General features: G+C 56.1%; 1 protein-coding gene across 1 annotated transcript in view; it reads left to right on the forward strand.

Moving 5' to 3' along the window:
* LOC128946884 (mitotic interactor and substrate of PLK1-like) overlaps positions 1 to 13064 on the forward strand; it is a 29435-nt gene that overhangs the window by 6411 nt on the left and 9960 nt on the right. The window contains exons 2-8 of the mRNA XM_054290881.1: positions 1716 to 1764; positions 4296 to 4376; positions 4458 to 4588; positions 6342 to 6462; positions 6601 to 6622; positions 10172 to 10689; positions 10863 to 11034. Of these exons, the coding sequence (XP_054146856.1) occupies positions 1716 to 1764; positions 4296 to 4376; positions 4458 to 4588; positions 6342 to 6462; positions 6601 to 6622; positions 10172 to 10689; positions 10863 to 11034 (1094 nt within the window). The remainder of the gene's footprint in view (positions 1 to 1715; positions 1765 to 4295; positions 4377 to 4457; positions 4589 to 6341; positions 6463 to 6600; positions 6623 to 10171; positions 10690 to 10862; positions 11035 to 13064) is intronic.

Consider the following 13064-nt stretch of genomic DNA (forward strand, 5'->3'; position numbering starts at 1 on the left):
TGATGGGGTGTGGGGTGGTGAGGGGACACAGGGGACACAGGGGACACAGGGATGTGAGAGCAGTGCCGGTAGAGCAGTCCCAGCGTCGCTGCAAACAGCACAAAAATAACCACCACAAAAGCAACACCTTCCCCAGGGTTTGTTTTCCTGGCCTGGATTTTGTGCATCACAGGGATCCCCAGCGTGTGGGGTGAGGGGAGGACGGCGCCTCTGAGCAGCTCCCAGCTCGTTGCTGCCTTCGAGGAGGGAGCAGAGGCTCCTCTGAGCCCGCAGAGCCCGTTTGAGTGGTGGGGCAGCCTGTGGGGAGCCCCTGTGAGGGCACACACATGGTGGCACAGGAGGGCACAGCCCAGGGTGCCATTTGTGGGGCTCAGCACCCCCATCTTTGTCAAACTCCCTCCCTGGCAGCACTGAGCCCACTTCTCCATCCCTTGCTCTAGGAAGGGAGCAGAGCTGATCCATCGCTGGCAATACCTCGGTGCCTCCCACCCTAATTAGTGGCACAGCTCAGCGCTTCATTAGCACAGCCTGGCCGGCAGCCAGCGGCTCCTGTGGGGCATCCCGGTCCCACCGGGCACTGCCCCGCACCTGGGGCCCCGGGGCTGGGCTGGGCTGGGTCACCACACACTGGGGACAAGGACAGGGGGCTGTGGGATGGGGACAGGGGGCTGTGGGGATGGGGATGATCCCTGATGATCCCTGGGAGAGCCGTGCCAGGCCAGAGAGGAGCTGGCAGCGGAGGGATCCTGGCATGGCCGGGCTGCTGAGGTGCCCAGGGGTGGCACGGGGAGCAGAGGCTGCTGGGGTGTGTGTCTGGGTGTGTCTGTGTGTCTGTCTGTGCATGTGTGTGTCTGTCCGTACACATGTGTGTGTCTGTGCACATGTGTGTGTCTGTATCCGTGTGTCTGTCTGTGCACATGAGCGTGTCAGTCTGTCCGTGCACATGTGTGTATCTGTCAGTGCACACGAGTGTGTCAGTCAGTCTGTCTGTCTGCCTGTGCACATGTGCCTGTGCACACAGCCCGGAAAGGTCACAGCCGGGGAAAGGTGTGAGCAGCCAAGAAAGGGCTTGGAAATTGGAATGGAAAGCGTGAGCCAGATTGGAACACGGGGCAGCCAGCAGGGCCCTTCTCCAACCCCTCAGAGCCCCAGCATCATCCTGCTCCAGCATCATCCTGCTCCTGTCCCTCACAGATTCACCATCCTGCTCCAGCCCCTCGCAGCTCCATCATTCTGCTCCTGCACCTCACAGCTCCAGCATCATCCTGCTCCAGCATCATCCTGCTCCTGCCCCTCGCAGCTCCAGCCCCTCACAGCCCCAGCAGGACCCTGCTCCAGCCCCTCACAGCTCCAGCATCATCCAGCTCCAGCATCATCCCGCTCCTGCCCCTCACAGCTCCATCAGTGCCCTGCTCCATCTCCTCCGTGCTCACAGCTTCCATCTGCCCCACAGCAGGACAGTGTCTGCATGAGCTGAGCGCTCCAGGGGCTGGGCAAGGCCGGATTTGGGCAGGATTTGGGCAGGACAGGGGCCAAGAGGTGCCTGGATGAGCCAAGCAGTGAGGGATGCATGGTGCCAGGGCAGCAAGGAGGAAGCAGATGGTCAAAGGGAAGGGCTCGGCCTTGGTCAGTGTCCCCCAGTGCCAGTGTCACAGCTGTCCCAGTGACCTGCCACTGCTGTCCCCGCTCACAGCTGCTCTCTGCTCTCTCCGCAGGGTGGTGGAGGCCAGCACCCTTCAGCAGGAGAGGCTGCAGGCCATCGCGGTGAGTCCCTCCCTGGCCCCAGGGCATCACCCACAGCACAGGGCAGACACGGGCAGGAGGAGGTGCAGCAGAGCTGGGGAAGGTGCTCAGCCACACATCGGGGTCCCCAGCAGCTGAATGAGGGCTCAGAATGGCCCATGGGGGCTCTTCTTGGGGTGTCACAGCTTGAAACGGGGACAGAGTGAGCAACAGGAAGCTGGGAGGTTTAATTAATGAAGCAGCGCCTTAACGAGCCCCAAGTGAGGGAAATGAGTGATGATTCCTTCCCCAGGAAGGGCTGAGGATGCTGCTCTCCAGCCATGCCCGGCATGAGCACTATATTATATGTATTATATTAATAATATAATTATAAATCACTCTATTATAAAAATATATATTATAAATATATATAAAATTTATAAATAACTAATTGTAAAGAACTATATTATATATTATATTAATAATATTATTATAAATATCTCTATTATATAAATATCTATTATGAATAGATATTATATATAAAAATTACAAATAACGAATTATAAATAGCTATATATAATATATTAATAATATTATTATAATTAACTATATTGTATAAATATATATTATAAATAGGTAATATGGATAAAATTATAAATAACTAATTATAAATAACTATATTATGTATACTATATTAATAATATTATAAATCTCTCTATTATATAAATATATTATAAATATATTTAATATATATAAATTACAAATAACTAATTGTAAACAACTCTATTATATATATTATATAAATAATATTATTATACATAACTCTATTATATAAATATATATTATAAATATATATAAATTACAAATAGCCAATTATAAACAACTATATTATATATTATATTAATAATATTATTATAAATATCTTTATTATATAGATATATATTATAACTATATATTATATATAAATTACACATAACTAATTATAAATCACTATATTATATCTTATATTAATAATATTATTAAAAATAACTATATTATAGAAATACACATATTATAAACATGTATAAAATTATAAATAACTAATTAAAAATAACTATTATATAAATATATATATTATAAATATGCATAAAAATTACAAATAACTAATTATAAATAACTATATTATATATATTATATTAACTAGGGAGCAGTTGGGGCCCTGCTGATTGACCCCTCCCAGCTCAGAGCAGGGCAGGGGAGCTGCTCGAACCCACCCAGCTCAGCCCCAGTGCCCGGCCCCGCCGGCAGCCGGCCGATCTGTGCCACACAAAGGGCAAATTGTTCTGGAGCAGAGCAGAAAGCGCCGGCTCTGACTCTGCTGAAACGATCTGGAGCAGCCCCAGGACGGGTGGCAGCGAGGGGGGGACGAGGCAGAGCCCGCGGGGCCAGCCCAGGGGACGGTGACATTTGGAGATGGCATTTTGAGAAATCCTCCACACCCTCAATGCCTCAATTTGTCCCAAAGAGAGCAGGGATTCGGTACCAGCTTTGCCATGAGGTGTTCCTAAGGCTGGTGTGAAAAACCGCTTGGTTTTAAAATTTTAAAAGTTTAATAATAATAAAATGGTTGTAAAAATAGAAATAATAACAATAGCAACAACAACAACAACAACAACAACAACAACAACAACAACAACAATAATAATAATAGTAATAATAATAATAATAGCAATAATAATAATGTAATATAATAGTTATATAATTATATAATTATAATACTATATAATAATTATATAATTATAATTATAATAAATTTTATATAGTGATAGATAATAATATATTTAATATAATAATGATATCAAATATACATTATATATTATAAATTATCATTAAGTATATTGTATTTTAATATATTAAATATAATAATTATATATTAATTAATATATTAAATATCATAATTGTGTATAATAGTATATTGAATATAATAATTAGTAATAATGATTTGGACCATTTGAATTAGGACAATATGAGACAATAAAAACAAAGAGTTCCAGACATCCGGGTACCTTTTTCTGGGCAGCACGAGCCCAAAAAAAGACACAGTTAACAAAGGATTGACCCTTAAAAACATTAGCCCATTGCATATTCATACACTTCATACATGATGCATAAATTCCATTCAAACACAGGATTCTGTCTGGGCAGTGTCAGCTTCTTCCTCTGAATCCTGACTGAGCGAGGTGGGAAGAAGTTTGTTCCTTCTGATAAGAGGGCAATAAATTCTCTTGCTCTGAAAGATTGAGGTGTCCTGTGGCTGCTACCTCTCTGCAATTCCTTTCTTTAAAAAAAAAGTATCCTACATAGCATCGTTTCTATTTCAACATTTCGTTATAACCTAAAACTATATTTACCACACTACTTAAGGGAATTAACACAGCATCACTCTCTATCACAACACATTCAATATTCATTTTTATATTTGTGAAAAGCCAATCATAAAACACTCATTTTTCTCACTGGAAACCCCTATCCCCCGGGGTCCCCCTTTGTCCTGGTGCTCTCCCCTCCCCGCACCGACCCCTCTGTCCCTGCAGGAGAAGCGGAAGCGTCAGACGGAGATCGAGAACAAAAGGCGGCAGCTGGAGGATGACCGGAGGCAGCTGCAGCATCTCAAGGTGAGAATCCCCCCATGAGACCCCCGGGATCCTCCCCAGCTGGGGAGGGCAGGATGGTGACCCCCCTTTTGTGCCCCCCAGTCCAAGGCTCTGCGGGAGAGATGGCTCCTGGAGGGAGCCCCGGCTTCTGCCTCCGAGGAGGAAGAGGCCATGAAGAAACAGATGCAGGAGGACGAGGTGAAGACCAAGGAGCTGGAGGAGACCATCCAGAGGTAACAGGGCCGGTGTGGGGATGGGTGTTGGGGTGCAGGTAGAGGGCACAAAAGTCCCTCCAGAGACCCCCTGGCCACCCCTGGGCATCCCTGGGCATCCCTGGGCATCCCTGGGTACCTCTCCAGCATCCCTGGGCACCTCTGGGCACCCTTCCAGCATCCCTGGGCAGGTGGGTGCTGAGATTCAGGTGCTGGGAACAAGGCAGGGCACGCTGAGCTTGGAGCTGCTGTGTGACCGTGTTCACAGGGGTCTCAGTTTGAGGGGAGAGACGAGGATCTGACTCCGTGTTGCAGAAGGCTTGATTTATTATTTTATGGTATATATTATATTAAAACTATACTAAAAGAATAGAAGAAAAGGCTTCATCAGAAGGCTGGCTAAGAATAGAATAGCAAAGAATGATAACAAAGGTTTGTGGCTCAGACTCTGTGTCCGAGCCAGCTGGGCTGTGATTGGGCATTAATTAGAAACAACCAAAATAGGCTAATCAAAAATCTACCTGTTGCACTCCACAGCAGCAGATAACCATTGTTCACATTTTGTTCCTGAGGCCTCTCAGCCTCTCAGGAGGAAAAATCATAAGGAAAGGATTTTTCGTAAAAGAATGAGGAACGCAATCAGTGCGGTGGAGCCGCTAATTACCGAGCACGGTGCACGCACACACACAGGGGTCAGGCACCACGGGCCATTGTTTGCTGCTAATGGTGCAATGCATTCCTGCCAGAGCGGGGTGAGCAGCCCGGGGAGCTCTGCTGGGGCTGCAGCCCTTCCATGGGATCCATGGGGACTGCCCCGAGCTCTGCTGCACCCCAGAGGGGCTGAGAGCTGAGATTGTCCTCGTGGAAGCACAACCAGGTTTGGAGGGACACTGCAGGAGCAGAAGGATGATGGAGCAACACCAAGTGTGCAGGGGTCACTGTGCAGGGGTCACTCCCCCTGCCCAGTGCCCATGGTGGGGTCTCTGCCATCCCTTTGGTGCTGACCCCATTGGCTTTTGTGTCGGGGTCTCCAGCTGGTCACAGTGACCCCGAGAAGAGTTCAAAAATCTCTTTTCCCAGCCCGGTGCTTGAAGAAGGAGTCAGAGCTCTTCATTTCTCGGTCTCAAGGTTGTTTATTGTATCTTATCTATAAAATTCTTTCTCCTGCCCTGCTGAGATCCACTCAGCAAGACAGTCCAGGCACTCTGCCTGCCCCCAGGGCAATGTTATGTCTTTATACTAAAAACTACGTGCACAATGTTTACAATTACTTCCCAATTCTTATCACCTATGTTAGACAGTGAGCTTCTACTCCAAACCAATCTGTAAGTGCCACCATCACAGCAGAAGATGGAGGCCAAGAAGAAGAAGGAGAAACACTGGACACACCCAGTTCCCTCCATCTTGCCTCCTGAACCCCCATACCAAAAACCCCAAAATTTCCTTTTCCACCCTGTGATAACTTCACTATTATTCTGCCTAAACTGTTGTGGCTTGCTGATCTTCATATAAGGTTGGTGATAATCAAACCCACAGGTGTTTTGGGCTCTGTGCCAGGGTCTCTGAGCCCCCTGGCAGGGGTCCTGGCCATCCTGGACAGCCAGAGGGATGTTCTGGGTTCCCACAGTTTTCCCCTGCAAAGTGACAGCCATGCCACAGTCTGTGTGTCCCTGCACCCTGTGGGGACAATCTGGGTGTCCCCTCTCCCCTGCCCTGTGTGGCTGCACCCCATTTCCCTGTCCCACACTGCCCTCAGCCCTGGCTCTCCCTGCAGGCTGGAGAAGGAGCTGGAGATGCTGGAGAACAGCAGCTCAGTGGCCTCCACCAAGGAGAACCTGGCAGAGGCAGCAGCCAAGGAGGAGAAGAAGGCTGAGGCTGTCCCCAACACGCAGAAGGTGGGCAGGGCAGCTGGCCATGGGGTCGGGGTGCCCATCCCTGGGGGGTTTGGGGGGCCGTGGGTGGTGGGTGTGCACGCAGAGGGTCTATGGCAGTTCCTGCAAGCTCCTTTAACCTCTCCCTTCTGTTTTTTGCAGAGTCCCCTGGGCACAGTTAAGGGTAGGTAAATCCTGATCTCTCGGCTGTGTTTCAGCACCAACCGTGCCCTCCTGCTGCCCTGAGGGCAGGATGGGTGGGCAGAGCCATGCCAGAGCCCTGTGCCCCTGTGTGCCCTGGGTGGGGGAGCCCTCCCAGGTGCCATCCATGGGGCACACGCTGGGGCACAGCCGGTCTCAGGCAGTGTCTCCTCTCCGTCTCCAGCTGACAAGAGGCTCTCCAGCAGCCCCATGAAGGCAGTGGAAGGCAGTGAGATGATGAAGGCGGGTAGGTGCCCGCTGAGCTCCCTGCAGGCTGCTGCCCCTGCCCTCTGTGCCACCCTCAGCTTGCTCGATGCCTCCCCAAGCGCAGGGCACTGAACATCCCTCCTTGGTTCTGCTTTCACCCCAACCCATGGCTGGTTCGCAGCTCAGGGCCCTGCCCTGAGCCCTGCTCGTGTTTCTGCTGCAGTTCCATCCTCCCTGCTCTGTTTGCAGCTTCTCTGGGCAGGCTGAGGCAGCAGTGCCAGGCACAGGGAGCTGGGGGGCACACGGGGCTGGGGGGGTTTGGGGCAGAGCTCAGACTGGCACCAGAATGGGGCAGAGCCCATTTGGGGTCTTTGGATGGGGCTGAGGGGACCCTGCTGCTGGCCAGGAGTGGAATGGAAGGAGAGATGCCAAGAGTCGCCCATCCCATGGGGGCAGAGGGGCTGTGCCAGCACCAGCACCCTCATGGGGGTTGCACCTCCCTGGGCATGACCCTGGCTCCCAGCCAGGCCCCAGGGGCAGCATTTCTCACTGCCTGGACAGACAGACACAGCCCCAGAAGCACAGCAGCCGTGCAGGTAAGGGGATGCCAGCAGTACCAGGACGGACACGGGTCCCAGGATGTGCCAGAGGTGTCACACCTGCCTCTGTGCCAGGGGTGTCACACCTGCCTCTGCCATTGACTGCTCCTTGCTGCTGCCTTGCTAACACTGCTGGGCACTGCTGAGTGCTCCTGAGCCCTGCTGGGCACCATTGAGCCTTTCTGAGCCCTGCTGGGCCCTGCTGGGTATCACTGAGCCCTGCTGGGATCTGCTAACATCACTGAGCCTTGCTGAGCCCTGCTGAGCACTGCTGAGCATCACTGGGCACCTCTCAGTGCTCCTGAGCCCTGCTGAGCATCACTGGGCATCACTGGGCACCACTGAGCCTTGCTGAGCCCTGCTGGGAACCACTGACCCTTGCTGGGCACAGCTGGGCACCACTGAGCCCTGCTGAGCATCACTGGATACTTCTGAGCACTCCTGAGCCCTGCTGAGCATCACTAAACCTTGCTGAGCGCCACTGAGCCCTGCTGGGCAGTGCTGAACACTTCTGAGCCCTGCTGAGCATCACTGAGCCCTGCTGAGCCTTGCTGGGCACTGCTGAGCTTTTCTGAGCCCTGCTGGGCACCACTGAGCCTTGCTGGGCCCCTCCGAACACTGCTGAGCCCTGCTGAACATCACTGAGCGTCCCTGGGCACCTCTGAGCGCTCCTGATCCCTGCTGAGCTCCACAGCCCTCCTGCCACGCTCTGTCCTGCCGCCACCCTCAGAGCAGGGCACGGGCAGGGCCAGGGCACCGTAACCCGCGCTGTCCCCTCTGTGTCCCAGCCATGTACTCGGTGGAGATCACCGTGGAGAAGGACAGAGTGACTGGGGAGACCAAGGTCCTGTCCAGCACCACCATGCTGCCCCAGAACCACTGCGTGCAGGGCGTCAAGGTGTACGAGGACGAGCTGAAAGGTACGGGCCAGGGGACAGGGAGAGGCCACCCAAACGTCCCAGCAGGGTGAGGAAGGGCAGGGGATGCTCCTGAGGACAATCCCTCACCAGCCCCAGCCCGGTGGATGGCAGGATTGTCATGGCAGCACGGTGTGGATGGTCCTGGTGGTTTGCACATCGTCACCCTGCACTGCTGGAGAGCAGAGAAGAGGATCTGTGCTGTCCAACACTGTCCCATGGGCAGGGAACGTGCACTGGCACCATGCTGGCCTGTCCCAGCAGGGACGTGGCTGATGGGGATGGTAGAAGTGCAGCACCAGAGACTGGTCCCTGTCTGCAGCTCCTGCTTTGGGGAACATCTGGGAACCTCTCCAGAGGACCATCATGGTGGCAAGGACCCAAATGACCATCGTGGTGTCAAGAACCAGCCAAATCCAAATGACCATCATGGTGGCAAGGACCAGCCCGCCCAAGGAATCATTGTGGTGACAGGGACCAGCCAAACCCAAATGACCATCTTGGTGACAAGGGCAAGCCAAACCCAAATGACCATCATGGTGGCAAGGACCAGCCCACCCAAGGAACCATTGTGGTGACAGGGACAAGCCAAACCCAAAGCACCATCGTGGTGGCAAGGACAAGACATGGAAGTGGAGCATTCTACTGGGAACTGTGGTGGAACAAACCCCTGTTCAAGGAAATCACAGCATTCCCATTCAGCCCCTCTGTGTGGCCATGGCCGTGCCAGGCTGGTCACTGTCCCTCACCCTCTGACCATCACATCATGGCCCAGGGCAAGAGGAGAACACAAGGAGCCCTTGGCTGCTCTGGCCATGACATCTCAGCCCCAGTGCCACGAGCAGTGGGGTGGGAGAGCCCCATGTGGTGGGGACACAGTGGGGCAGCAGCTGCCCAGCACCTCTGGGGGCTCAGAGGTGGCAGTGGTGACCTGGCAGAGTGTCACACCAGCCCTGGCTGCCAGCAGACACCGTCCTGCCGTGGCAGCTTGGCCTGGCAAACAGCCCTGGCTCCTGCAGGGCTGGCTGAGCCTGAGGCTCTGGGAACAGCTCCTTCCACTGGGCTTTTATTTATTTCAGTCTCCCTGGCTGCTGCCAGGTGATGAGAGAGGGTCTGACAGCAGCTCTGGGATGTTGTGGGCATCCCAGCCTCGGTGGCAGCACCTTTGGAGAGGGGGAAGGGTCACTCTGTGACTGCAGAGGGGAAGATTGGGATTCTGTGAGAGTCCCAGCCTCAGTAGCAGCACCTTTGGAGATGGGGAGGTCACTCTGTGACCCCACAGGGGAGGGTTGGGATGCTGTGAGAGTCTCATTCTCAGTGGCAGCACCTTTGGAGAGGGGGAAGGGTCACTCTGTGACTGCAGAGGGGAGGGTTGGGATGCTCTGGGAGTCCCAGCTCCAGTGGCAGCACCTTTGGAGAGGGGAAGGGGTCACACAGGAGCTGGGGCTGATAGCAGGAACTTTGGTGTCCCCATCCCGAGCTCCTCTCACCTTTGGAGAGGGAAAGGGGTCACTCAGTGACCACAGAGAGGAGGGTTGGGATGCTGTGGGAGTCCCAGCAGGACCTTCGGAGAGGGGAAAGGGTCACTCTGTGACCGTAGAGGGGACGGTTGGGATGCTGTGAGAGCGCCAGCCTTGGTGGCAGCACCTTTGGAGATGAGGAGGTCACTGTGACCAAAAAGGGGATGGTTGGGATGGTCTGGGAGCCCCAGCCTCAATGGCAGCACCTTTGGAGAGGGGAAGGGCTCACACAGCTCACCTGGGGCCCGCACCCCGAGCCCCTCTGACCGTCCCTCTCCTGTCCCCGCAGTGGTGCACGCGGTGAGCGCCGAGGACGGGGCCCTGCAGAACGGGGCTCACCCCCTGAGCTCCTCCGAGGTGGACGAGCTCCTGCACAAGGCGGACGAGGCCGAAGGGCGCCAGACCCCGGCCAATGGCGGCGCGGGCAGCCAGAAGGCGACGCCACGACGGGAGATCACGGGGCTGCAGGCCAAGGTGGCACCGGGCGAGGGGACAGACGGCGGCCAGGAGCAGCAGCAGCCCGTCACCATGATCTTCATGGGCTACCAGAACGTGGAGGATGAGAACGAGACCAAGAAGGTGCTGGGGCTGGAGGGCACCATCAAGGCCGAGCTGGTGGTGATCGAGGATGCCGAGGGCAAGGCGGAGCCGGCTCTCAAGGACCACACGCCGCCCAACGGCACCGCCCTGGAGCCGGCGCAGCCCCAGGGCGAGGAGGGCTCGGCGGGGCACGGTGCCAACGCCACGGATGCCAAGGAGGCCGAGCAGGAGACAGACGTGAAGAAGCAGCGCTGCAAGTGCTGCACGGTGATGTGAGCCCCGCGCCGAGCCCCCTGTTCCCCCCATCCCACCGGACACCGGCCCCTCTCTCTGCACAGCCGGGGACATCCAGCGCCGTGCCAACAGCGGGGATGCCCGCCCCGCGCGCCCGGTGCCAGCCCCGTGCCGCCCCCACCAGCGCTGCCTGTGGTGTTTATTAGTGCCCCCCTCGCCCCACGGTGCGCCCGCCCCGTGCCCAGCACAGCCCCGCTGCCACCGACACCGCCCCGGAGCCGCCGGGGATGGAGCCGCCGGGCAGGGGATCGGAGGACGTCGCTGTGTCCGTGGATGAGTCCCCGGGAGCTGCCAGCCCGCGGTGGGCATGGGAGCCAGGCCCGTGCCAGCCCCGTGCCAGCCGCTCCCTCTGTGCCTCCATCATCCAGCTCAGCAGGGCGAGGTTTGGCTCTGCTGGCCGCTGGCTGCCCCTGGACATCTCTGCTCCATCTCCTCATCCCTGCGCTCTCCAAACCCTCCAGGGCAGGGCGTGCCCAGGGCATGGAGGGCAGCGTCCATCCCTGCCTGGCATTGGGCTGGGGTGATGGCCAGGACCACCTGGGGCACCTGCAGAGCCTGCTCTGCTCCTCCTGGGCTCAGCTCTACAAGTTGGAGCCCTCACTGTGCCAGCTGAGGGGGCTGAACTGTGCCCGTGCCCCCCTGGGGCAATGCCAGGGAGGGAAGGGCACTGAGGGCAGCATCCATCCCTGCCTGGTATTGGGCTGCACTGATGGCATAGGGCTCCTACAGGGTCAGTCCAGGCTGTCCCCAGCTCCTCCTGGGCTCATCTCCACATCTTGGAGCCCTCACTGTGCCAGCTGAGGGGGCTGAACTGTGCCCGTGTCCCACCAAAGGCAATGCCAGCGAGGGAAGGGCATGGAGGGCAGCGTCCATCCCTCGCTGGCACTGGGCTGTGCTGATGGCCAGGGTCACCTGGGGCTCCTGAAGAGCCTGCCCTGCTCCTCCTGGGCTCAGCTTGGAGCCCTCACTGTGCCAGCTGAGGGGGCTGAACTGTGCCCATGCCCCGCCAAGGGCAGTGCCAGTGAGGGAGGGGCAGCTTGGGGGGCTCAGCTCTGTGGGGCAGGAATGGGCTGGGGGTCCTGAGGTTCCTCGTGGCAGCAGCAGTGTGACCCAGCACCGTGTTCCCTTCTTGTCTCTGCCACGCTCTGGGCTCCTGGGCTGCAGCTTTGGGGTCCCCAGGGTGGGGGGCAGCCCAGTTCACCCCAAATTGAGGCACGGGGGGCTGCCAGGGCTGCGGTGTCCCACAGAGGGGCTGCCCCACCCTGCACCCCAGCCCTTCAGTGGGGATTCCACCACCAGCACCAGCGTTTCCTCCCCACTGAGACCAGCTGGGGCAGGCAGGGGGAGCCCCCATGGTCCCCAATGCCCCACATCAGCTGCCCCTGAGCTCCCCAGGAGCTTTGGGCAGGGTGAGAGATCCTTCTTTAAAGGTGAGAAGGTTCATTCTGCCCTGGGGGTTCCCCAAAATGTGTGTGGGGCAGAATCCAAGCTGCCCAGCCCACCAGGACACCGCTGGTCAAACAGCCAAGGATGGGGCTCAGCTCCCCCAAGGATGGGCCTTTCCTTCCCCCACACTCCCCCTGTGTGAGCAGTGCCACCCCCTGTCCCCATGCCACCCCTGGTGCCCCCCAGGTTGCAGATTTGCCCCCATTGGAGTCACTGTGCTGAGCCCCAACCTGGCACCCACAGCCCATGGGAGAGGCAGGGCTGGGTTAGGGGGGCTTGGGGGGCACTGCCAGGGCAAGGGGGGCATTGGGGGCACTGCCAGGGCAAGGGGAGCCTCTCCTGCCCCTCCATGCCCTGCTGGGCATCGCTGCAGCCCCATTGCTGCAGAGCAGGGCACGGCCTGGGGGCAATGTCACCTCTTGTCACCCCACATCAGGGGCCAACACCACCCACCCCATCCATCCCACCCTGTGGGCCCTGCAATCCCCCTTAGCCCCAAACTGGGGCTCCCTCCCCTCCCTGGCACCCCCTGCCCCTCATTTGGCTCCGACCCCCAGCCCAGTCCGGCCCTGGGGGTGCTGGGGGGCAGGACGAGACCCCCGGGTGGGGTGTGGGGTGTGACAGGAGCGGGTGCTGGGCCTGGCATCGTCCCCACCCCGCCCCACATCCCCCCTGTCCCCTCCCAGCTCTGCTGAAGTGCACTTCCCGTGCCCCTGAGCTTTTCACTTGCGCCGAAGCCCCGTTTGAATTTTCCCTTCCCCTTTCCCTTTCCCATCCCATCCTCCCCACACCCCGTTGTTTGTAAAACACCCAAAAACCGAGCAAATAAAACCGTGTGAACAACCAGCCTGGAGGCACCGTGGGTGGCTGGGGGTGCTGGGAGGGTGAGGGTGGGAGGTTTG

This window comes from Melozone crissalis, unplaced genomic scaffold (genome assembly GCF_028551555.1).
Source record: "Melozone crissalis strain CALT ecotype California unplaced genomic scaffold, PUWL_Pcris_2 ptg000088l_1, whole genome shotgun sequence".
Lineage (NCBI taxonomy): Eukaryota > Metazoa > Chordata > Aves > Passeriformes > Passerellidae > Melozone > Melozone crissalis.